The sequence below is a fragment of the Lepidothrix coronata genome, unplaced genomic scaffold, assembly GCF_001604755.1.
Source record: "Lepidothrix coronata isolate B3197 unplaced genomic scaffold, Lepidothrix_coronata-1.0 Scaffold210, whole genome shotgun sequence".
NCBI lineage: Eukaryota > Metazoa > Chordata > Aves > Passeriformes > Pipridae > Lepidothrix > Lepidothrix coronata.
This window is the reverse complement of record NW_016690390.1, coordinates 544091-567246: the sequence shown is the minus strand read 5'-3', so window position 1 is coordinate 567246 and position 23156 is coordinate 544091. Positions and strand designations below refer to the sequence as shown.

Genomic DNA, 23156 nt, shown 5'->3' with positions numbered 1-23156 from the left:
GTCCAGCTTTGCTCTCCACCAAGCCCCCACCTGCCCTGGGATGTTGCATCGAGAGGTGCTGAAGCATCCTTGGCCCCAGCTCTTCCCCAGCCAAGAGAGACCAGGGCTGATGGAGCTCTGTTTCCCACACCAGACCAGCTGCTGGATACAGCTTGGCTCGGCACTGGTGGCAGGCAGGGAACCTCTGTAAAGCTGAAAGCTGGTAAACACCACACTGCAGCATCTGCTCAGCCAGGCATGGATCCGCTGAGCCCAGCACAGGGTCAGGCTCGGCAGAAGGAGCCACTGGGAATGCTGGATAAATAGCAGTGGGCAAGGAACATTGCTTCTCAAAGGTCACCATTTCCTCTGAATTGCTGTGAATTCACCCACTTTGGTCCGTCCGCCCCTCCACAGCAGCATCCTCTGCCCCAGCCCTGTCCCAGCAGCTCCTGCTGACCCCAACCCCAGTGCTGGGGGGTGAAGCAGGTTCCCATCAAGTCAAGCTCTTCCCAGCCTTATCATCTGACCGGTCAGAAAATCCCCAAGGCTGGACCATCAAAGGGAGCAGGCAGCTCTCAGCCTCTGCCCTTTCCTGCTCCACTAAATCACTCTAGAGTCCTCCCAAATGCTTATTCTTTGAGAAAGCAATAAAAGAAGAGGAAACTTCAGAAGACAAACTCCCACCAGCCTGCCTTTGATTACATTTGATATTGTTTTATTCCTTAATGCTTTCCCACTGCAGGCTGGCTGAGGAGGGAGGGAGGGCAGGAGAGCAGGAGGAAACAGTGCTTGAAAGGGGTAAAAATACAAATTTTCCCATTAATATCTGTGTCTGGAGGGGTCTGTGTGCTGAGAGGGGCTCAGTCAGGCTCTGAGGATGACAGTGCCTTTGAGGACAGGTATCGGGGTCCCCCAGCTCCCCAGGCTGTGGACTCGGGGATGAGCAGGAGCATCCCTGTGTCTGCAAAGGTGACCAAGCTCAGGGCAGCTGCAGAGCACCGTACTGGTGGGTGATGGATGCTGGTCCCCACCTCCCAGCCCCTCGATGGCTGGGGCAGAGGAGCAGCAGGGACAGGCAGGCGAGAATGACATGACAAGCTCCATCTGCCACACAGCTGGGTGGCACCGTTGCCGCCAACACTGTGATGCCAGTGGGAAAGGCTTGGAGGGGCTTTTCCACGTGCTCTGCCCTCACAGAACCAGACCTGAGTTCCCAGTTTGCATGACAGGAAAAAATTCTCCCGTCTTTGCGTGAAGCACCAAGAACCAGATGGTCCCGGGGTGTCCCGTGTCCCTCGGGAGCTGGGCGGGGGTGACAGCTGTGACACCAGCGGAGATGGGGCAGCAGACACTGGTGGGATGGAGGTGAAAGAGAAGAGAGTGCTGAGCGATGGCAGAGGCTGAGCATACTCTGCTGCTGCTGGAACAGCTTCCACCCCGCTCGGAGCGCGGCCACGGCCTGGCCTCTGCCGTTCACACCCGGAATGGCAGCACAGCAGGATCCAGCTGCAGCACCCGGCGCTGGCACAGCCTGCCAGGGGCTCTGCTGGCTCCTAGTGGGGCCCGGGGGATGGTGGCAGCGGGGACGGGCATTTTGTAACCCTGAGGGAGGAAGACAGCGTGAGAGTGGGACACGGAGAGGGCCAAACCGGTGGCGAGGGCTGGGGCAAGATGCGTCCACTCCACCCAGGTCTTTTCCCCCAGGTTGTGTCCTGAGGGACCAGGGGATGAGGGGATGTGGGGACACAAACCAAACCCATCTGTCTGTGTGTGGGAGCAACTGGGGGGATTTCACACCTGGATGTGGGACTCGTAAAGAGCCAACAATGGGGAAAAATCCTGGAGAACCTGGACATTCTAGGAAGCAGTTGGAAAAACAAGGAAACTTTGGACTGCAGCCTTGGGATGGCAGTGTGGGGTTTTCACAACACCAGAACTCCGAGGTTGTGAAAATCAGGATCTTTTGTCCCCTTGTGTCACTGGAGCTGATGCCAGGCTCCTGGAGCCCCTCCACAGGCAGGGGCCCACCCAAAAGGCCGTTCCCCAGTTACACCCAGATCCAGCACATCCCATAACACTGTTCACCTGTGTCCCCCAGCCGGGGCTGGAGGTGCCTGGCGAGAGGGAAGGTCAAACTCATGGGATGCAGGGCTCCTTTTCCCCAGGGAGCAGCCTCCCGGCTCTGCCAGCTCTCCCAAAGCAGGATAACTCGGTTGTCACATGTCACAGCCCCACTGGCATCCAGGTTTGTGTACCAGCATCTTTGGCAGGAAAAACTGCAGCTGCCATGGGAGCAAATGCCTTCCTTCAACATCCCTGAATTATCACAGAATCATGGAATGGTTTGGATTGGAAGGGACTGTAAGGCTCTGCTGCTACAGGATACCAAGGCTGAGGGGAGCAGGGCTGAGCTGGCCCCTGATCTTTAAAATCCCCTAAAACCTTCTTAGCTGTGGTTTCTGGTGAAGCCTGATGTTGCTCAGATGTCCTGCAATGTGTCCCCATACCCAAGGACAGGACCTGCCCTGGCAGCAGCCCCCTGCCTTGAGCCTTGGGTGGGCAGTGAGCAGCAGGACCTCGCCTGGCCCCAGGCTGCCAGGGACGGATCCCACCCTGGGGGGTTTCATGGCATAAGGAGGAGGAAACTCTCTTGCTGAGATGTCCCAGCCCTGGGCCTGGCACATCAATACCGGGGCTCCCAACATCCTGCACAGGATGGTCTCCCAACGCCAGGGTGCACAGCACTGTGTCCCCTCCCTGCTTTCCTTTGGAGACAGGCCAGCCAGAACATTCCTGGCCAGGCTGTGGGTGGTTTGCTCCACAGAGGGAAGGGCTCTGCTGAGCATCTCCCCAGCAGTGACGCAACAACCTGTCGTTGCTCCCTTGGGGTTTTTTTCAGCCATTTCTTTTGCTTCCTTATTGCCCAATGCTCAGTAGGGCTGGCACAGGTGGCAGACACCCTCCTCTCTTTCCCTCTGTGGGCTTTTCCTCCTTGGAAAGACACATCCCGCAGGACACCAACCTTGGAGCAGGACGCAGGCAGGGCCACGGCAGTGATGTTTTTTTGTCAGCCTTTGTTTGTCTCACCCAAAAGTTGTTCTGTCCCTTCCCAAACACAGGGAGAAGTCCATGCCTGGCATCTTGGCACAGGTCCCCACTTGCCACCGCCACCTCACCCTTCCCTCACCCCTGAGTCACGGATGGGGAGCACTCACCCACCCCGTGGCACAGCCCATGTTGGGGTGTCCATGCCCAGACACCCATCCTGGCACCTGCCAGGCTCTCCCTTTCTCCACCCGCTTCAAATCGCAACTTCAAAGGAACTGGCAGGAACCAAAAGCTTTCCCCACCCTTTTTTCTGCCAGGAACCGGGAGCAGATTTGCTGAGCCATGGAAGTGGAAGGTGGAGTGGTGCTGGGAGCACAAGCTCAATGCCCTACTAGGCATCAGAGATTCCAAGCTGGACCTGAGGACACTTTTAGCACAGTGGGTTTGCGGGTCAGAGAAATATAAAGGAAAATTGCAATTTTTGATAGCGAGGCATAAAATTCCTGGTCGTGGTTGTAAACTCAGTCAAGTGCTCACCTGAGACCTGCTGCGACTTGTGAATCAAGAGTTTATTGTGTGGCAAAATCCAGGGCATATTGTCCTGTATAGAGGCCTCAGCAATACCTTGGAACTGCAAAGGCCTCTCCTCAGCCTCCCCCCCGCATCCTGCCGGCACCCAACCTCCTCCCGGGATGGGAGGAAGCTGAATGTGAGGCTGTTGTGGAAGGCTGAATGTGAGGCTGTTGTGGAAGAAGAGCGACCCAGCGCCGATGGTGGTGGAGCAGTGGCAGCCTCTGGGGGGCTCAGCTCTGCCAGCCCCTGGATGAGTCACTGTAAAAGCCGACACGACTGGCCCTGTGGCCACTGCCCGCTGCCCCAGCCCCGCCTGCATCACCAGCACCCGGCCCGGCCACTGGGATGTGCCTGGGCCTGCAGAACCCTCGGGGCTGTGCCAGCCTGCACCGTGCCCACCACGCTGCCTGGCACCCTGGGGTGCCCAGTGCTTGGAACTGGGGCCAGGGGGCCGTGCCTGTGGGTCCGAATGGTGACCAATCCTAAGAGTGACCAGTCCTAATGGTGACCGGTCCTAACACTGACTGGTTCTAATGGTTACTGGTTCTAATGGTAACCAGTCCTAATACTGACCAGTCCTAAGAGTGACTGGTCCTAATGGTGACCAGTCCTAATGGTGACTGATCCTATTACTGACTGGTCTTAATACTGAATGGTCCTGATATTGACCAGTCTTGATGTTGACTGGTCCTAATAGTGGCCGGTCCTGATGGTGACCAGCCCTAATACTGACTGGTTCTGACTGTGACTGGTCCTAATAGTGGCCGGTCCTAATGGTGACCAGCCCTAATAGTGACCAATCCTAATACTGACCGGTCCTGATTGTGAATGGTCCTACTGGTGATCAGTCCTTATAGTGGCCGGTCCTGATAGTGCCCAGTCCCGATAGCGACCGGTCCTAACAGAGCCTGATCCTAACAGTGGCCAGTCCTGATAGCCCGGTCCCAGCTGCATCCGGCCGTGGCAGTGCCGGTCCCCCGGTGGCGGAGCCCAGCTCCACGTGCCCGGTTCCGCGGGGCAGGGGCCCGGGGGAGGCGGCAGGGGCTGAGCCCCCCGTGGCGGACCCCGCTGGGATGGGGCCGGTGAGGGGCGTTCGGGACGGAGCGCCCATGGGAGCCCCACGCGTGGGGCCGAGACCCCGCCCCGTGACCCGCCCCGGCCCCGCCCCCGGCCCCGCCCCCAGCCCCGCCCGGCCCAGGTGGAGGCGGCGGCGGGACCGGGGCCGGGATTGGGATTGGGACCGGACTCAGCACCGGCACCGGGCCGAGGTGAGCGGGGTCGAGGAGTGGAGCAGGGCGGGGCGGGGGGTCCCGGTGCCTCGTTTCGGTTGTTGCCGCTTTGTGACCGCCGCGTCCCGACAGCTTCCTCCTCCGCCCCGCGCGTCCCGCCCGGCCCGGCGCGGCCCCGGCCCCGGCCCCCGGCAGTGCGGGGTGGGCGCTGCCCCGGCCCACCGCCGGCCCTTCGCCGCGGCCGGGGGTCCCCCTGCCCGGGCTGCGGCCGTGCCCCGCTCCCTGCCCGCTGCCTCCGGACGGATGGCGGGGGCCGGGCTCTTCCTCCTCCTCTTCATCGCGGGGGGAAGTGGGTGCGTGTCCCGGCGGGGTGACCCAGCCGGAGGGAAAAACCCTGCCCAATCCCCGGCCAAAGCAAGGGAGGAAAGCCCTAACCTACTTTCTGGCGCCGATGGCCCGATAACCAGGCGGGCGTGTGGTTTTGTTTGTGTTTGCTGGTTTTCCCCCTCCCCGGGCGAGCAGCCTCGACGCCGCGGGCGAGGGCAGGTGGGCAGGGGAGGGGGCCGGGTCCCTGCCCCCCGAGCATCCTCCGGTGCCGGCGGGGCTTTGTTGTTGTAGCTGGTTCGAGGTTTGGTTAAAGACTCGCACGTGCTGCCTGGAGTGGCGAGTGCTGCCACCAGCCCTTCGCAGGCAGACAAAACCCTCCCAGAGCAGAAGGACGCGGTTATCCTCCATCCATAGGTGTATCCCGCCGGGAGCAGAGGGATGCTGTGTGCGGATGTTTTAGCCAGTTGGATTTTTGCTGTTGGCCCTCCAGGTTTGGGACAGAGGGGGGAGGCTGAGCACTACCCCATCCTGCCCTGCCTTGCTGCCAAGGGCAGAGGCCATTCTTCCAGGCTTGCCCACAGTCGGATGGAGGTGCCCACCGTGGTCTGGGACTCTGCAGCTCTCACTCAGCTCCCCATGCCCATGTTCCACAGAGGGAAAGGGACCTGAGAGGCTACATGGCCACTGCTGGGTCCCTGTGGCAAGAGGAAGTGTCCGCCTTCTTCCCCAGTGTGGCGTCATCCCTCTCACCACGGGGAGCTGGGACCTTCTCCTGCCTGCGTGTTCCCAATCCCTGCATGGTCACTCCCATCATATCGCTGAGTATGTGGAATAAGTATGTCCACTGTCCTGGACTCTCAGCCTCCAGCCCAGCTGGAGGGTTGGGAAATGCACCCCACCACAGTCCTGTGGATGTCCTGAGCAGGGAAATGCTGCCCACTTGGCTCCCTCCTTCCTGCCCTCTGAAGGAGCATCCTTTGGCTCCTTCCCTTTTCTCAGGTGGGAAATAACCAGCTTGGAATTGTCCCACCTCCAAAACGAACTGGAAGGTTCAGTTGCAGCTGTGTCTGGGGCAAACGAAAGCTGCCTCTGCCTGTGCTGCCCCAGTCACCACTGGCTTCACACGTGGCTCCCTGGGCTCCCAGCTGCTGCTCCCAGGCTCTGCCTCTCCCAGCTCCTTCACATTTAATGGAGTGATAGACACCTTTTGCTGCTTGCTCATTTGCAGGGCGGCTTCTGCCTGCCCTGCTCCTGTTTGCTGGAAAGCAGATGACCTGCTACTGCTTCCCCCGGTGGGGGGTTCTCTGGTACCGCTGCAGCTGCACTGGTGCACCTGGAGGTGCTGCAAGTGAGAAAGGGTAAACCACAGAGTGGTGTTTGACACCGAAACAGAGCCCTGGTTTAAGATGGAGCTGAGCCTGGTGTTGCTCTCAGGGGCATGTGCGAGCGCTCTGCGTGTGTTGCTGGAGCAGGGATGCCAGCAGCAGGAACAATAGATGCCTGTGGATGCTGGGAGAGCAGCTCAGGGGGCTGGGGATGCAAAGCACAGGGGCGTGAATCCAGTGGGGAAGGGGCCGGCTGCATTGTCTCTCTTGGGTGGGCTGCATTCCTTGGGGTGTGCTGTGGGACCTGGGGAAATTGGGCTGTGTTTGGCTGGGCTGGGCTGAAAGACAAGCACGTGGCTGTCCTCTGGGTCCGTGTTTTGTTCCTGGATACTGCTCCTGTTCAAGTCTTGCAGTGAAGCTGAGGGATCCCCCAAGCACATCCTTATTCCTTCCCTTAGGTTGTTCTCGACCCGAAAACAGCCTCTGGGATGAGCCGAGAGTCAGAAGATTGCTTATTGCCAAAGAAAGCAGGGGACAGGTGATGAGAACCAGATGGCTGGGGGGGTTGCAGAGCTGCCCAGGCTGACACAGGGCTCCCGAGGCATTTCCATATTTCCCATGGGCACTGGGAGCCCTTCAGGGACCTGAGGCCGGAGGAGTGAGTGTGGGCTTGGTACCGAAGGAGTCAACTGGTGAGGGCTGAAAATTAATTACTTAAATCTCTATGAGCCCACAAGTGATGGGATCATGAACTCTCCTCCTCTTGAGGAGCTTTTTATCTAATGACTTCTGGTTTCCACTGTCCTGCTGGGCTGTGAGTTGACTGGTAATGTGACAAGCCTCCAGTGGGCACGGTCCCTTTTAATTACAAGGATCCAGGAGTTGTGGTCATTTGGGAGCATGTGGTGCTTTGAGTTTTATGGTCATTTCCTGGCCTCCAAGTGAGCATGGAAAGCTGTGTGTGTGCTGGCGGATACGGAATAAACCCTTGGCACTGGTACCCCTTTTTCTCACTTAATCCCCATTTCTTAAGAAAAAAAAAGGCAACAAAAAGGCAGTTGTTTGGTGGTTGCTCTCTTAATGAGGCATTTAGGGTGGAGAATGAACTGAGGGAGGGTGCCTTGGGAATGACCATGTGCTGGGTGGCCCCAAACCACCTCTGCCCTCTGCTTGCCCACCACACAGGATCCCTGTGTCCCCCTCATCCTCGGGGACCTGCATCCTGAGGGCTGGTATCATGGGGTGCTGGTCTTGTTAGCTGAGCATGGGGCAGGGGCAACCCCCAAATAACTGCTCTGGGAGGGCAGGGGAGCAGCCTGCACCGTTTATGGAAATCAAGTATTTATGGGGTTTCCATGTGAGGGCTTCCCCCTCCACCCTTGTCCTCCAGGAACTGAAAGCTGGGGGAGCTGTGTGGACTTTGATGGAGAAGGGACCAGCTACGTGCCTGTGGTGCAGCAGGGGGGTGGGAGGCAGGGGAGTCTTACTGTGTTGTGGTGCCTCAGTTTCCCCACTTCTGAAATGCCACAAATGAGTTATAAAGCACAAAGGTGTCCTGTGAAACCGCTGCTTGTCACCTCTGGGGGGGTGTGTGTGTGTGCAGCCACCAGAGCAGGGTTGATGCTGTGGCCATACCCAAAGAGGGGAGAGCACGGGTGCAAACCGACTCACTCGATGTGGTGCTGGAGGCTGCAGTGGGACACGGGCAGGGAGGGAGCAGGGCTGTGCCCAGGGATGCTCATTGGCCTTTCCCAGGCTGCTGCCATTGGATGGGAGGAAGAAATCCACCAGTGTGGAGGGCACATGGTCTCTGTGCTGCATGTCCAGCCCTGCAGAGACCCACTTGGATGGGTGGTGTGTGGTTGCTCCTCAGTGGGATGCTCACACACCCAGCCATCCCACAGGACCATCCCTCCCATCCACAGCCTCCTTTTTGGGCTCCTGCAGCTCCCAGGACAATGGGGGCCCTCCTTCTAGCAGTCTCTGTCAGCTTGTGTTTCATTTCTTTATTGCTTAAAAATAATAATTCCTGATGTATTCCTCTGGTCTCATGGACCCGTTCAGGGTAGGGGAGATGTGGATGGTGCCTCTGAGATGCCCAGTGTGCCCCCTACAATGCCATGGGGATGGCTTCATTCCCTGAGTGTCATGCTGCAGCTTGTGCTAAGGCTTTGACAGAGTTATCCCTGTAATTTGCCGGCCTACAGGAACGCCAGGGCAGGGCTGGGAGTGACCTCCCGCTACGTGTGAGCCCGAAGGCTGCACGGTGTGCTCACCGGGTGAATCCCTGAGACTCGGCGTTGGTGTGTCCTGCCCGTCCCTCAGCTCCTCCGTGGCATAAGCAGGGAAGTCTTGCTGGGGCCAACACTGTGCTGCTGGCATAAGGTTTTTCCAAAGGTGATGCCGTAACCAGGGTGAAGTGAGCTCATGCACTCGGTGGCACCCAGTCCAAGTGCTCCTGGGGAGGACATGGCAGTGGCTCCTTAGAAATCAGCATTTCCAGCCCCTGCACTGAAACTGTGTGGCTTCCCTGTGGGTGTACCATCCCAGGGATGGGATGGGATGGCAGGCAGGAAGAGCATGAGGATGGTGGGGGAGACCCCATCACCAGCTCTTGGCAGCCGAGAAGCTGCAGAGTGCGTTGCTGGCACAGGTCCATGGTGATGCTGCAGTGGGGAGAGCATCACATTCCATAGGTACTGGTGAGTGTAGGATTCCCCGTGCCAGGCTTGCACCGTGTGTGATGGGGATGAGCTGTTCCCAGCTGGGCTCTCCATTGCAGGGTGGAGACCTGGGTGCTTCTGGCCTGGTGGTAATCAGGAGTGAAAGGAAGGAAGCTGAGGAGTGACCCACCCACGTTCGGTGGTTGGGAGGAGGGAGTGATGGGTGGGAGGGGTTGTCGGGGAAGGGGGGGGCAAGGGAACTGCTGGCCCTGGAAGGGGAATGAAGGAAGCTGCAGGTGTCCACCCAGGGCTCCCCCTTTGCATGGGGGCAGGCAGGGCGAGCAGCACATTGTACGAGCCTTGAAATGGCTGTGTTGAGATAAGGAGTCTGTTCCCAGAGATAGGGAGCTGCAGCCAAGGGGGCTCGTCCTGCCGCCAGCCCAGGGATCATCTTGTCCCTGGGATGAGCTGAATTCCTGTGCAGGGCTAAGCACCACCTCCCACTGCTGCATCCCACATGGCATGGGGATGCTCAGAGCTCGCAGCGAGGGGACACTGCAAGGAAGGGGCGTTTTTGTCAGTCCAGTGCTGCTTTGTGTGGCTCAGTGTGCTCCAAGATAGGAGTGGGGACTGGGGAAGTCTGCAAGCCCAGGCTGAGCCCTGGCACCAAGAGCTGCTGACAAAATTAGTGTTTCGCAGTGGAACCAGAGGCAGAAATGTCCCCCCATCCCCATTGTCCTTTCACACCAAGAATTTTGCTTTAGGAAGGGAAGTGAAAATGAACTCAGTAATGACCTGCAGCGTGGGGGTGGCAGGCAGAGGCCTGTAGGCACCCCTTCCCCTGGGTAAATACCAACCTGTGACCCCTCAGCCCCTTCCAGAAGGTACAGCCAGGCCTCAAGCACTTGCACCATCACGTCTGCGCACTCTGTGCTTAAGCCAAGCTAATGAGGAATCAGAGTAGTTCTGAGTAATTAATCAGTTCTTAGATAAAACCAAGTTAAATCAATCCTGGTAGGGTTGATCTGTGCAGATCCTGGAAAAGAGCTTTCCTTGGGTCTGGAGGGTGCTGTGCCCCTGCCCGCAGTGCTGCTGAGGAGCAGCCGACCCCTCTGCACGTTCCCTGGTGGAGCCACCGCGCTTCCCTCGCTGCTGGCGGAGACTTTCGCCCTTTGCTCTTCCCGAAGCCGTTGGGGTGACTCAAAGCCTCCACGTGCTCGTTCCTCACTTGGCTTGGGCTCTTGCCTGAAGAAAGGACCAGCAGGCTGAGGGTCCCCCTGCGCAGCCAAGGCCCCTCCAGCAGCACCCACCGCCCCAACGGCACGTCTGCACCGCGGGAAGCAGAGGGTGGGTTTGTGCAGGGCCGCCTGTTTTGGGTTGTTCTGCTGTGAGGGTGTGTGGTCACCCTGGGAATGGGAGTGGGGAGGTGTGGGGTGGGTGGCCAGTGGCACAGAGGGACCCCAGCTCACCGGGGCTGTGGGCTGGGAAGCCTTTGGGTGCCGGCACTCGCTCTGCTGGGGTGGGTGGGGGTCGTTGCACTGGTAAAAATTAACGAGGGTGGGACACGGGCTGTGGCCAGGACGTGGGAAATCCTCCACATGGCTCTTTCCAGACTTCACAGGCAAATCCTTCCCTCTCCATGCCAGTACGATGGCGTCACCCGGGTCTGCCGGAGGGTCCGGGACCGCACTCCCGGCACTCCAGCCCTCCCGGCAGGGCAGCCCGGTGGATGGCTGCCGTGTGCAATGGTGAGAGCAGCTGAGCTGCCCCCGGCCCCCGCTCCCCTGCCCGCGGGCAGGGCTCTGCCCTTATCAGCGGGTCCAGCACAGCCCCCCCGCTGCCACGCTCTATCTCCCCGGCCGCTTTCCTTCCTCCCGGGGCGTGCCGTGCTCCCAGCCCGCCCGGGCTCAGCAAACCTGCTGCCGTTGCCCAATGTCCTGCCCGACGCAGAATAATGGGAGAGGATGTTCTGATGGCAGCGTGGGCGAGGTGTGTGCTGGCTGCCTGCACACCTCAGGGACTGGAAGGGATCCCAGCACCCACTGGGCACCTGTACTCCCCATCTTCCCACCCCAGCCATCACAGAGATGGGGACTTAAGCCCCTGTGGGTGTCCATGCTGACCATGTGGCTCAGGGATGAGGGAGAAGGCAGCTTAAAATACCCCCTGAAGCACAGAGGGCCTCTCTGGAGACTCAGAGTGAAACCCTGCGTGTTTTGCTGACTGAGTCCATTGCAACAGGGCTGGAACACGTGGGGAGAAGATGGAATATTTTTCCTTTTTACTTCCCCCAGTAATATTTTTTCATTTCAAGAGCTGTTTGTGCTGGGCTGCTTCTCTCCAGATCTGAAACTTGAGACTGGAAAATGGTCTAAAGCTCTTCAAAAGGGAGCAGGATGGGGGAAGGTTCTGGGCAGCCCCTACTCGAGTGTGAGTCCACAGGGGCTCAATGCTCAGAGCAATTACACCAATCGAGTTTCCCATCCAGAGCTCTTAATAACTGTAGGAGCACCTTTTAACGCAGCTCCAGCCTTGAGAGAGGTCTTTAACGTGCTTGTGAATCATTTATGGGCAGCAGCAGCAGCTCTGCCTGATGGACTCTTGGGTGTGAGTGGCAGTGCAGGTTGTGGGGGCGTTTGGGGGCTCTGTGGTATTGCTGACCCCTTTCTCACTCCCCTGTGGAGATGGAGAGGGAAGAGCAAGGGCTCCTCGTGCTCTGAGTCATAGGTGTGATGGGTGCTTGTGGGGGTCCCACTCCTGTCCCAGCACCCTTGGGTGGCTCAGAGCTGCTTTCTCCTCGAGCTTAATCGCTCCAGCCTGATGCACTGTTATTCCAGCACCGGTAATCTTGCTTCCCCCCACACCAACAGGCTCAGGGAGAGAGACCCTAATCCTTCTCCAAGCATCTATGAACCCTGTGCTGCATACACCCCCCTCTGACCAGGGCTGCTCTGCAGAGTTGTCTCCAGTGTCTCATACAACAATTGTGCTTGAATGTCCCAGTTCTGCTCACCTGGCCTTGCTCATGGTCCCTTTGTGTAGCTCAGACCATCCCAGCGTGTCCTGTGGTGACGCCTTGTATGAGCCACATCATGTTTTCCATCACTTTCTTCCTTGGGTGTGCTTCCTTGGGTCAGCATTTGCTGTGATTCACCCCAGGGCTGGGAACCAGTCCTGGTCACCTTCCTTGTGTCTTGCCTGGTTGAAGACTAAAACCTCATCCCAGTTGCTCCCCAGTGACCCCAACACACCTGCCCTCTTGAGAGGGCATGGGGGCTTCACCCCCTGCTGCTGCTGGAGCACGGGCTCTGTGCATCGTGGCTGGATGTCAGGCTTTGGTGAGCTTCAGTGGGCAAGAGCTCTGGGAGGGAAGGTGGTGATGGTGGGGGATTTCTTCTTATTGACCAGACTAGGTGACCCCCCTCCACCCCCTGCCCATTTATCACTTCCCGCGGGTAATGGCAGCATCCCCAGGGCATGGATATCTTTTCCAGCCTGAAGTGGCATCGTGCTGCCCCAGGACCCTTCTTCCAGCCCAAAGCACAGCTCCTACCAAGCTCAGGACATGTTGGTGGGTGCTGGGTCCCATGTCTGTCACCCCCCACTGCTGTCACCCGCCTTGTCCCTGCGTTAGGGTGTTTGCTCAGCCATCCCCCCGTGTCAGCTCAGCACGTCGCCTCTCACTTCCCTTTTCTGTCCCCAGGACAGAGCCATCACGTCCACCCCGAGCACCCAGGGACTGGACTGAGGCTCCCTGGGGACCCACAGCTGGGCTGTGCCCTTCAGTGGCACTGCTGCTGCCAGGTCTGCCAGGCAGGGAGCCGTGTTCCTGGTGGCATAGCCCTCCATCCTGGGGCTGGGAGGGTGACAGGCCCAGGACCATAGGGATCCAGACAGCCAAGCTTTTGACAGGCTAGCTCTGGATGGAGACGCTGGCTGGCCTGTTCTCCTGCTGAGCATGCCAGCTCTGGAGGGTTGGGTGCCAGCACCAAACACGTGGGGAGCTGGAAAACACCTGCCCACCACCATCCCCGAGGGATTTCTCTGCCTGGCACAGGGTGAGACTTCTTGTGGCTCAGAGCCTGTGCTTGGGGGGGGTGGCTGCTGCCCGCAGCTCATGTGGAAAAGGAGACTTGAGCCCTCGTGGGCTGCTGCCCTCCTCCCCCCTCTTGCCCAGTGCCAAATGTTGCCCTAATGCCCCGAGCCGTGAAAGCCGCTCCGGCCGCGCCGCGTGACCGGACAGCAGGTGCCCGCCGGGCTGTGCCAGCTCCCCCGGGAGCTGCGTCACCTCGGGGCAGGCCAGGACTGCCCCTGCACCCCCCCTGCCTGGGGAGCTGCTGGGGAGCGAGACCAGGATTTTAAACGTGCTGCAAACCTGCTCTGCTGGGAAGCCTGGCCAAGGGCTGTCTGGGGTGTGATGGGGGCAACTGGGGGTGGGGTTTTGGGGTAGGGGTGTAAGAGTGGGGCTGTGGGGGGTGGGGTTTTGGGGTAGGGGTGTAAGAGTGGGGCTGTGTAAGAATCTGGCTCTGGTTTCGGTGCTTCTGGCTCTGCTGGCTCTCACCACTGAGAGCCATTCCCCGGAGCTGGAGGAGGATAAGGGTGTCCCAAGGATTGCTCTGACCGCAGTGTGTTCCCATTCCCAGCTCTCCGGAGCAGCTGGCATCCCAGGCTCATTGCTGGCTGCCCTGGGAGGAAAACAAACAGTGTCTCCAGCTCACCAGCAGGACGGAAAGTTTTGTTTGCTGGGGCTGGCGTTCTCCCAGTTCAGCAGCTATGAAACAGTGAGCACGGCACTTGTGTTTCATGCCCGCTCTTCCTGGGTGTCTTGCTTCCCCAAAGCTCCCTGCCTGCCCAATGCTGTTCCCTACCACAGAGCATTGCTCTAAATGGGGGCTTTTCATCTTCCTGCCGCTCTGTGCCAGAGGCTGATCCATGTTCGTGGTGTCCAGCCACCTGCAGCCCTGTCCCCAGGGTCCAGGGAGCACTGAGCTCAGCTCTCCCTCTCCCAGGATGCTCCTGCAGCCCTCTCCTGCTTTCCCATGCATGGCTTTTCATCGCAGCCTCTCTCCCCACAGGCGAGGGGGGAAGAATTCAGCCGTGTCCCGGGGCTCCTGTGCGTGAAGGGCAAAGGAAGAGCAAGGCTGCCGTGGGCGTTTGCCATCAAGACACACTGCACAGGATCCCTCTTATGAGGTAAGGAAACCCTGGCAGGAACCAGCCCTGGCTGAGTCCCCAGGGGAAATTTGGGAGTTGGTTGCTCCCAGCTTTGGTGCTGGAGAAGGAGCCCAGCACCCTTTTTAACGCAGGGACAACAGGCCACCACCTGGCCCAGGAGGGCAGCAATTCCCAGTGGTGCCGCCAGCTCCAGGCTTCTCCATCCCCAGGGAGCTGGTTCTGGACTTCCACATCCTCATGGACCTGATCCCATGGGCACCCCACATTCCTAAAGCCAGGCTTTGCTTGTGGTGGAGTTTAAAGGGGAGGGTTGTGTTCAGGAGTCCAAGTGCTGGGGGAGCTGCAAACGTGTCCCTGTGCCTGACTCTTGCTTTGGGAATGGGCTGCCAATGGGATCCAGTTGCAGAGGGGGCTGGTGGGATCCCAGTCATTCAGCTGGTTGCTCAAGTGACATTTCCTAAGGAGAGTGGAGCCATGGGAGGCTGATTGTTGGGATCCTGTGCAGGTAGAGGAGCCAGGTTTGTGGATTGAGCTGGCATTTGGCAGCCAGTGGCACTGGGCAAGCACAGCAGGTGACACCATCCCCATGGCCATGGCTGTCCCGTGGGGACAAGGGATGCTTCTGAGACCTGTGTGAGTCCCCTGTGCACTGGCACATGGTCAGGGGGACAGGAAGAGGTCAAAGGGGGCTGTGCCTCCCTTTGATTACCCCCATAGCCTCTAATAGGATCTGGGACTCGCTCTCTTGTGCTTGAATGGAATTACTTTTCCTGCAAAGTCCTGCCTGATAGAGCCAACTGCAGGGACCCTTGGGAGGGGATTGCTTGAGGAATTAACCACCTCTTGGCTGTTAAGCTTCCCCCTCCTTGCATGTGGTGCCAGGGAGGATTCAGTCTCCCAGCCTGGCATGTGTGTGCACATGCTAGAGGGGAATGTCCTGCATCTCCCCTCCCATGGGGCACCCAAACACGTGGTGGGTCCATGTGGGAGCTGTGGTGCGTCTGGGGATGTGGATTGAGTATTTTCAGGCATTGTCTGTCCCCTGGGTTTTGGGGATGCAGGACTGACGGTGGCAAGGTCTCACCAGCACAGCCAGTGGCACAGGGGGCTGAGTCTGGTGACATCCCACTGGTGAGGCTCCAACTCCCACTGGGACCCAGCTTTTCCCCCCACACGAGCTCCTGGGGAGGTATTTCTTCCCCTCTCACTGCCTCCCTGCACCCTCCCAGCCTGCCGACCGCCGCCGGCCCGAGATGTCAGCCGGTGACAAGAACGGGGGCAGCCGCTCCAGCAGCAGCCGCCTGCAGAGCAAGAAGCCCCCCAACCTCTCCATCGTCATCCCGCCCCGGGAGGCGGAGGAGGATGGTGCCCCCAAGGAGGTGAGTGATGGAGCTGCATCTGTCCCATGCTGAGTTTGAGGGACTGCTGTCCCTGGGGGACACCCCCGTCCCCCCCTGTCCCTAACACCCTGCTCTGCCTTCCAGCCCTCCAAGGTCCCCATCTACCGAAAGAGCAAGAGCCTGCAGGAGCCCCGCCTGGAACGCCAGCACGGATTCCGCCGGCAGACTTCCCTGTCCCAGAGCATCCGCAAGTGAGGGCAGGGTGGGCTCCAGCAGTGGTTGGGTCACTTGGAGGGGCCCCTGTCAGGTTGTTATGGGTACTGGCAGAGGGCTTGGGATGGGAATGGAGAGTCGTGTCTCAGAAGGGAATGCGAGAAGGACTTCCCCCCCACTTCCCTTCATCTCCCTGCCAGGTCAAAACTGCCCTGCTGCAGGCTGGGCTGAGACACCCCAACCCAGACCACCTGCTAGAGGGGATGCCCAGGTGGAATGGTGGTGTTGGAGTGAGGGGACCAGCTGTGTGACAGGTGTGCCCACCTTGTGTCCAGGGGCACAGCGGAATGGTTTGGTGTCAGCAGCGACTGGGAGGGGAAGCGCCAGCAGTGGCAACGCAAGAGCCTGCTGCACTGCAGCATGAGGTATGGCAAGCTGAAGCCTGCCTATCGTGACATGGAGCTGCCCAGCCAGGAGGTGCCCTCCTTCCAAGGCACCGAGTCGCCCAAGCCTGCCAAGATGCCCAAGGTAGAGCTCGGGAGAGGTGGGTCCTGCTCCCAAGCCTTGCTCTCCCAGCACTGACACCTCTTCCCTCCTCCAGATCGTGGACCCTCTGGCCAGGGGCCGTCCCTTCCGCCACCCCGACGAGACCGACCGTCCCCACACGCCCCACCACGTCCTGCCCCCGCTCACCCCCGGCGTTGTCTCCTTGGCGTCCTTCAACAGCATCCGCTCCAGCCACGCCCGCCTGCCGCGCAGGAAGAGGGAGTCTGTCGCCCACATGAGCTTCAAGGCGGCCGCAGCCCTTCTCCGTGTGAGTTTTGGGAGCCTGGGGGGGCATCATCTTCTTCCTGAGCCAGGTTTCATCTCTGTCCCTTACCCATCACCTTTGCTTCCTGGCTGTTGGCTTTACGTGGACACCGCTGTCTCTCCAGGGTGGGTTTGAGAGGCGAGACTGGTGGTTTTTAACCTGAGCTCCACTTAAAAAGAGCTTTGGTGAAAACTGGACAATCTTAGAAAAAAGCAGCTTCTGCGTTCCACTGCTGAGGAGCCAGGAAGCTTCTCCAGCAGCCTTCTTGCTCCTGATGAGCCCTGGGCAAGCCTTGGGGTCAGGGTTGTGGGACTGAGACAAGACAGATTCAGAGGTCACTTGTCATGCTGACTAACATGGCCATGGCCCAATGCTGGCTCCGACAAGCGAAAGGCAGCTCCTGCTGCCAGCTCCTGCTGCCAGCCCTTCCCACACAGGAGAATATGGTGGCTGACTGGGATTTAATCCTTGCCCCTTGGCTTTGGGGAGGGAAGCTACGAGAAACCCTTGGTGCCGCGAAACCTGAGGGCCTTCTGGCTTCTTACCCTCATTTGCTTCCCCTGCCAAAGGGACGCTCTGTCCTGGAGCCACTGGCTCCCAAGCGGAGGAGCAACAAGAGGAGCTTTGTGTACCCCAGCTTCATGGATGAGGACATGGTGGATGCTGCTGATACCCTGGACTCGTCCTTCTTCAGTAAGGCAAGCGACGTTCCATGCCGGCCACCGGGGTGGGGGGCTGTCCCAGTGCCCCTGAACAGGGGCTGGATGTGGAGCAGGGCTCTCACAAGGACCCCTGTGTCAATGCTTCACCCTGCCCCACGAGCAGGGGCATCGGTGGCTGCTGTGCCCCAGTCTTGGCGATGCTCCTTGGGGGTGCCAGGGAGTGCTGTCACCATCACGGGAACATTTCACACCCTGTGATGTGCAGTTAATGAGATGTCAGTGGGGATCACCCCCTCCCCCTGACCTGGGGGATGCTCAGTCAGGGGGAGGCTTCTGACCCATGGCACACATCCAAGAACACATATCCCTTCTCCTTCCAGATGGACATGCACGACGAGACGTACTCCATGCCCGATGATGTCTTCGAGTCACCACCTCTATCAGCCACATACTTACGCATGCACCATGTGGGGGAGGATGCCAGGGTGTCCCCCGAGGTGGAGCAGCCCACCTCGTGAGTACCAGCTCTCAGCAGGCACTGCCCTGCTGCAGGCAGGCCAATGTCCCCAGCCACCCCTGCCACAGGGCACCGGGCACTTCAGTGTGCTCCTAGGAGGGTGAAGCCAGGAGGTGCTCCCAGCCGTTATCCCAGGGTATCCCTGCGGCCACGGGGTATTTCTCAGCTGGTCCCTTTTGGCAGCTGTGGTGTGTTTCTCCTCTCTCCGCAGGCGGGAGGGTGCCCGGCTCGCGTCGGTGTCCGGCGGCGCGGGCGCAGCCCCCCGGCGAGGCAGGCGCATCGCCTCCAAGGTGAAACACTTTGCCTTCGACCGCAAGAAACGCTACTACGGGCTGGGGGTGGTGGGCAAGTGGCTGAACAGGACGTACCGCCGCAGCCTGAGCAGCATGGTGCAGTCACAGCTGGAGATCACCGACAGCCACCGGTGAGGGGGACTGAGGGCACGGGGATGGGCGCGGGACACCCTGGCTGTAACCCAGGTGTGTGTCCCCCTCAGTGCGTGGGGACCAGGGCTTGGGGGGCTGCAGTGTTGCTTTGCCCAGCCGTCCTTGAGCTGCTCAGATGTTGGGTCCTGTCCCCTGCAGGCCGTATTTCACGTACTGGATCACCTTTGTGCACATCCTCATCACCTTGCTGGTCATCGGCACCTACGGCATCGCCCCCATCGGCTTCGCCCAGCACGTGACGACAGACTTGGTAAGTTTAAGAGCCATCTTCCTGGGGGGACTGTGACCACCAGTGTCCCAGGGTGTCATGTTCCCTGCAAGAGGTGGGAGCATCCTGGGGGGCTCCTGCTGTTTGAGAGGCTCCAGGAAATAGCCAAGGCAGGAGGATGAGCAGCAGCATGTTGCAGCAGCATGTGTGGTGGGAGCAGAGCTGTTCTCCCTCCAACCTTGCTGGTGGGACCCAGCAGTCCTTCCCCTTGGATGAAAGAGGCTGCTCAGCCTCTCAGGAGTGGAGGGAGAGGGGGATGCACCCCTATACCTCCTGTTTCCCCACTGGGAGCTGATCCTGGCCTCTCTTGGCAGGTACTGAGGAACAAGGGGGTCTATGAGAGTGTCAAGTACATCCAGCAGGAAAACTTCTGGATTGGGCCCAGCTCGGTAAGGATGCTGCCCCTTGGTTCCAGGCTCTGCCCTCTGCTCCTCTTGCCCTGAGCTGAGGGGATTCTCTGAGGTGCTCCTCTCCCTGGGGGGAGAGCTTGACCACGTCATTCCAGCCTGCTGCTCTGGTCCTTCAGTGCCCCCATCCCTCTGGGACCTGCAGCATCACAGTGAGATGGTCGGAAGAGACCCCATCCCCTTCCCACCTGCCTTCCCCCCATTGGGGTAACAGAGACCTGTGTCTACTGCCTGTGGAGACCCCCTGTCCCTGCTGAGCTCTCCCCGGGGGCAGCTGGAGGGAAGGGAGGTGTGCAGACAGAGCATCTGCTAGACTGGCATCTCCCTCCCAGATTGACCTGATCCACCTAGGAGCCAAGTTCTCCCCCTGCATCCGGAAGGATCGGCAGGTGGAGCGGCTCATCCAGCGCGAGCGGGACCGGGAGCGCGGCTCCGGCTGCTGCGTCCAGAACGACAACTCGGGCTGCATCCAGACCCTGCCGCAGGACTGTTCGGTGCGTGCCGCTGCCATGGGCACTGGGAACTGCTGGAGATCCCTGGGGAAAAGGGGGAAAACATCTCTGCCCTGCACAGCACCGGGGCACGGTACATGCGGGGTCAGAGTGTGCATTCCCTGTCACATCCTCAGTCTCTCCATCCTTCCCACAGGAGACACTGGCGACATTCATCAAGTGGCCGGGCAGCAACGCACCGGCCATGGGCTCGGGGGAGAAGAGGACATCAGGAGCTGTGTGTCACCAGGACCCCAGGTAGAAGTGACAGCTGGGCGGAGGTGGTACAATCACCTGGCTGTGTGCAGGACATGGCAGAGGGGCTGCCCAGGGCTGCCTTTCCAGTTTGGATGCCTTGAATCCTCCTGTACAAGGGGCTCTTGCACACTGTAGGAGAGTGAGAAGGAAGAGGGAATCAGTAGGGAAACTGGGGTGGGGTCTGTCCTAGATGCAAGCAGCAATGGGTCCCTGTTCTGCTGGGATGGGTGATGCTGGGCAGGGCATCAGTGGGGGTGAGTGCTGTGGGGTTCACCTGCGGAAGGAGCTGCTGTGGGGTGTTGTAGGACACCCCTTGGTGGGCAGGATCCCTCCCGAGCCAGGGAAAGGGGCAGGTCCCAGGGCTGCGTGTGTGTGTCTGAGGGAGGGATATCTTGGGGGAACTCACCTGACTCACCCACCTGCTTCCACCAGGACATGCGAGGAGCCAGCATCCAACCCACCCCATGTGTGGCCGGATGACATCACCAAGTGGCCGGTAAGAGCCCAGTGCCACCGTGAGCTGGTGACTCCATGGTGGCAGCAGGCAATGAGCAGGCAGGGGGCTGCAGGCAGAGCCTGAGGCTGGACTCTGACCAGGGCTCCTCCCCCTCCTGCTTCTAGATCTGCACCTACGAGACCAAAACCAACCACACAGGCTTTGCCCACCTGGACTGTGAGATCAAGGGCAGGCCCTGCTGCATCGGCACCAAGGGCAGGTGGGTCACAGCGATGGGGGCACCCGGCCTGGCTCCCTCCTCTGCCCTCCTGCCTCTTGTCCCATCAGTGTCCGGAGCTGTGGCAGGGTGGGGAGGGAGATTATGGAGCCTTGCAGGGTGGGAAGCATGAAGGCAGCAGGACCAGCTGCTGGGAGCAGAGGGGGATGCTCAGGGGAGCAGGGAGTGTGCCCTGCCCCGAGCGAGCCCCCTGCCTGCCCTCTGCCAGCTGCGAGATCACGACGCGGGAGTACTGCGAGTTCATGCACGGCTACTTCCACGAGGAGGCAACGCTCTGCTCGCAGGTGAGCAGGGCCAGGGAGGCACGGCCGTGGATGTGGGATGCGATGCCAGCAGCCATGCTGCTGCCAGAGTATCCTGTCAGGAATGGGACACGGTTGGGATGGGTGTGAGCAGAAGGGATGCAAAGTACAGGGGCTTGCCCCAGCTATTGGTTGGGCTCCTGCTGGTGTGGTGCAGGAGGAAGTGTAGGGCTTGAGCCAGCCTCACCTGGGCAGCACTGGTGTCCTTGGGAAAGGCACATCCTGGGCAAGAAAACAGCCCTTCAGCATCTCCTGGGGCACTGGGGATGCTCAGCTGCTCCTTTTCCAGCATCTGGGCAATGCGGGTGCCCCACACCACCCAGGGTCCCCCCACAGCTGGCACACGGCATCACTGGCTGCACATCCCTGTGATCCATCCTTTGCTCCCTGTGGCTCTGGGGTTGGGGCTGACCCCTCACCACCCCTCAACCCTCTCCCTTTGCAGGTGCACTGCCTAGATGAGGTCTGTGGGCTCCTGCCCTTCCTCAACCCAGAGGTCCCTGACCAGTTCTACCGCCTGTGGCTGTCCCTGTTCCTGCACGCCGGGTGAGCCACAGCCCCCTGCACCCACAGGGGTGGGGAAATGGGGATGGGAGTGTCCATTGGGATGGTCTGGGACCCCTGGTGGGGCGGGAGAGAAGAGGGAAGGGCACCCCCACACTGTGGTGGCATGTGCTATCTGTGGAGGGTGCTTTGTAAGGTGTCTTGTGCCCTGGGGCAGTGGGTGGGAGGGCTGGGCAGGGGTCTCTAACACAGGATCTCTCCCTCAGAATCCTCCACTGCCTGGTGTCGGTGACCTTCCAGATGACAGTGCTGCGGGACCTGGAGAAGCTGGCAGGCTGGCATCGCATCTCCATCATTTTCATCCTCAGTGGCATCACAGGAAATCTGGCCAGTGCCATCTTCCTGCCCTACAGGGCAGAGGTGAGGCCTGGGGGGGCTCTGTCCCTAGCTCCCTGGGGACTAAAGGACATCCTTCCCCATCCCTGTTCTGGCAGGGATTTGGGGAGAGGGCTGGAGCACAGGGCTCTCATCCGCTGGCAGGTTTTGCTGCAGGGAGGGTGAGAGGCTGGCACTCTGGTGGCAGGGGGAGACGGTGTCTCTGCCCCACGTGTGGTGTTCGCACATGCCGTGTGTGCCACACGTCGCCACGTGTCCCTGTGTGTGCCGGGGCCCTGGGCAGGCAGATGGCTAATCTGCTGCCAGCCAAACCCTCTCAGGCTTTAAATGAGATCACGCCAAGCACCCTAATCCTCCTGGGGGTGCGTCAGGATGGGGCTGGGGGGGTGCTGTGGTCTGGGAGGAGGTGATGCTTCCTGGCTGCTGAGTCACAGAAAATATCAGCTCTGCCAAAACGGCCCTGATGTGCTCCCTTCCTCTCCCTCTCGTGCCAGGGCTCCCACCCCTGAGCCCCACACAGGAGCCTGCACAGGGATGCAGAAGCCAAATGACTTTTGCAAGGGGAGGAGATGATCCCTGGGGACATGGGGATGTGTCTAGGGTGACATGTGCAGGGTCTGGCCATGACTCCCCCCATCCCTTCAGGTGGGCCCTGCCGGGTCCCAGTTCGGCCTCCTGGCCTGCCTCTTCGTGGAGCTCTTCCAGAGCTGGCAAGTGCTGGAGAAACCCTGGAAAGCCTTCCTCAACCTCTCTGGCATCGTCCTCTTCCTCTTCATCTGCGGCCTCTTGCCCTGGATCGACAACATCGCCCACCTCTTCGGCTTCCTCAGTGGCCTCCTGCTCTCCTTCGCCTTCCTGCCCTACATCACCTTCGGCACGATGGACAAGTACCGCAAGAGGGCCATGATCATCGTGTCCCTGCTGGTCTTCGTGGGGCTCTTTGCCTCGCTGGTGGTCTGGCTCTACGCCTACCCGGTGAACTGGCGCTGGGTGGAGTATCTCACCTGCCTGCCCTTCACCAGCAAGTTCTGCGAGAAGTACGAGCTGGAGCAGGTCCTGCACTGACCCTGCCGGCGGGGACAGGGCTGGGAGAGGATGCTTTCCGTGGGGGAGACGGCAGCAGCTGCTCCAGGATGGGGCAGGCCCTGGGCACAGCTTCATCCTCAGGGATGGTGGATTTGGGGTCCTGCTCAGTGCTGGGGATGCAGCGGGGAGCAGGCCTGAGCCAGCCCTGCCTTGCACCCCTTTGGGCTGCCTCCTGGTGCTGAAAAGCCATAACTGGTTTGGGGACCAACTCCTGCCTGGGGAAAGGGCCGAAGGATGTGGAATTTTGGTGTATCCACAGCCAGGCTGGACTCCCAGCCCAGGGGTGAAGCTGCCGAGGTCTCCAGCCTGTGTCCCCGCCTGCCTGGGCCCTGTCCCACCTCGGTGCCTCTGGGCGCTGCAGCTCATACTGTGAACACGACCCCCTTTTTGCAGGGGCAC

General features: G+C 60.0%; 1 protein-coding gene across 1 annotated transcript; it reads left to right on the top strand.

Moving 5' to 3' along the window:
* Positions 1-4800: 4800 nt before the first annotated feature.
* RHBDF2 (rhomboid 5 homolog 2) lies at positions 4801-23156 on the top strand. Its single transcript, XM_017832984.1, has 19 exons — positions 4801-4871; positions 14223-14340; positions 15552-15701; positions 15807-15913; positions 16211-16403; positions 16477-16689; positions 17256-17384; positions 17729-17862; positions 18077-18289; positions 18450-18561; positions 18894-18968; positions 19319-19480; positions 19635-19735; positions 20168-20231; positions 20357-20451; positions 20678-20753; positions 21217-21317; positions 21542-21695; positions 22317-23156. Exons 3-19 carry the CDS (start codon positions 15576-15578, stop codon positions 22734-22736), a joined length of 2475 nt encoding a protein of 824 aa, XP_017688473.1. The 5' UTR covers positions 4801-4871; positions 14223-14340; positions 15552-15575; the 3' UTR covers positions 22737-23156.

What these genes read in the sequence shown, in the direction of transcription:
- RHBDF2 (XM_017832984.1), top strand. Translation starts at nt 15,576, where the DNA reads ATGTCAGCCGGTGACAAGAACGGGGGCAGCCGCTCCAGCAGCAGCCGC. An exon ending in GAGATCACCGACAGCCACCG is followed by an intron (nt 18,290 to 18,449) that starts GTGAGGGGGACT and finishes TGTCCCCTGCAG; the next exon opens with GCCGTATTTCACGTACTGGA. An exon ending in AGGCAACGCTCTGCTCGCAG is followed by an intron (nt 20,754 to 21,216) that starts GTGAGCAGGGCC and finishes CTCCCTTTGCAG; the next exon opens with GTGCACTGCCTAGATGAGGT.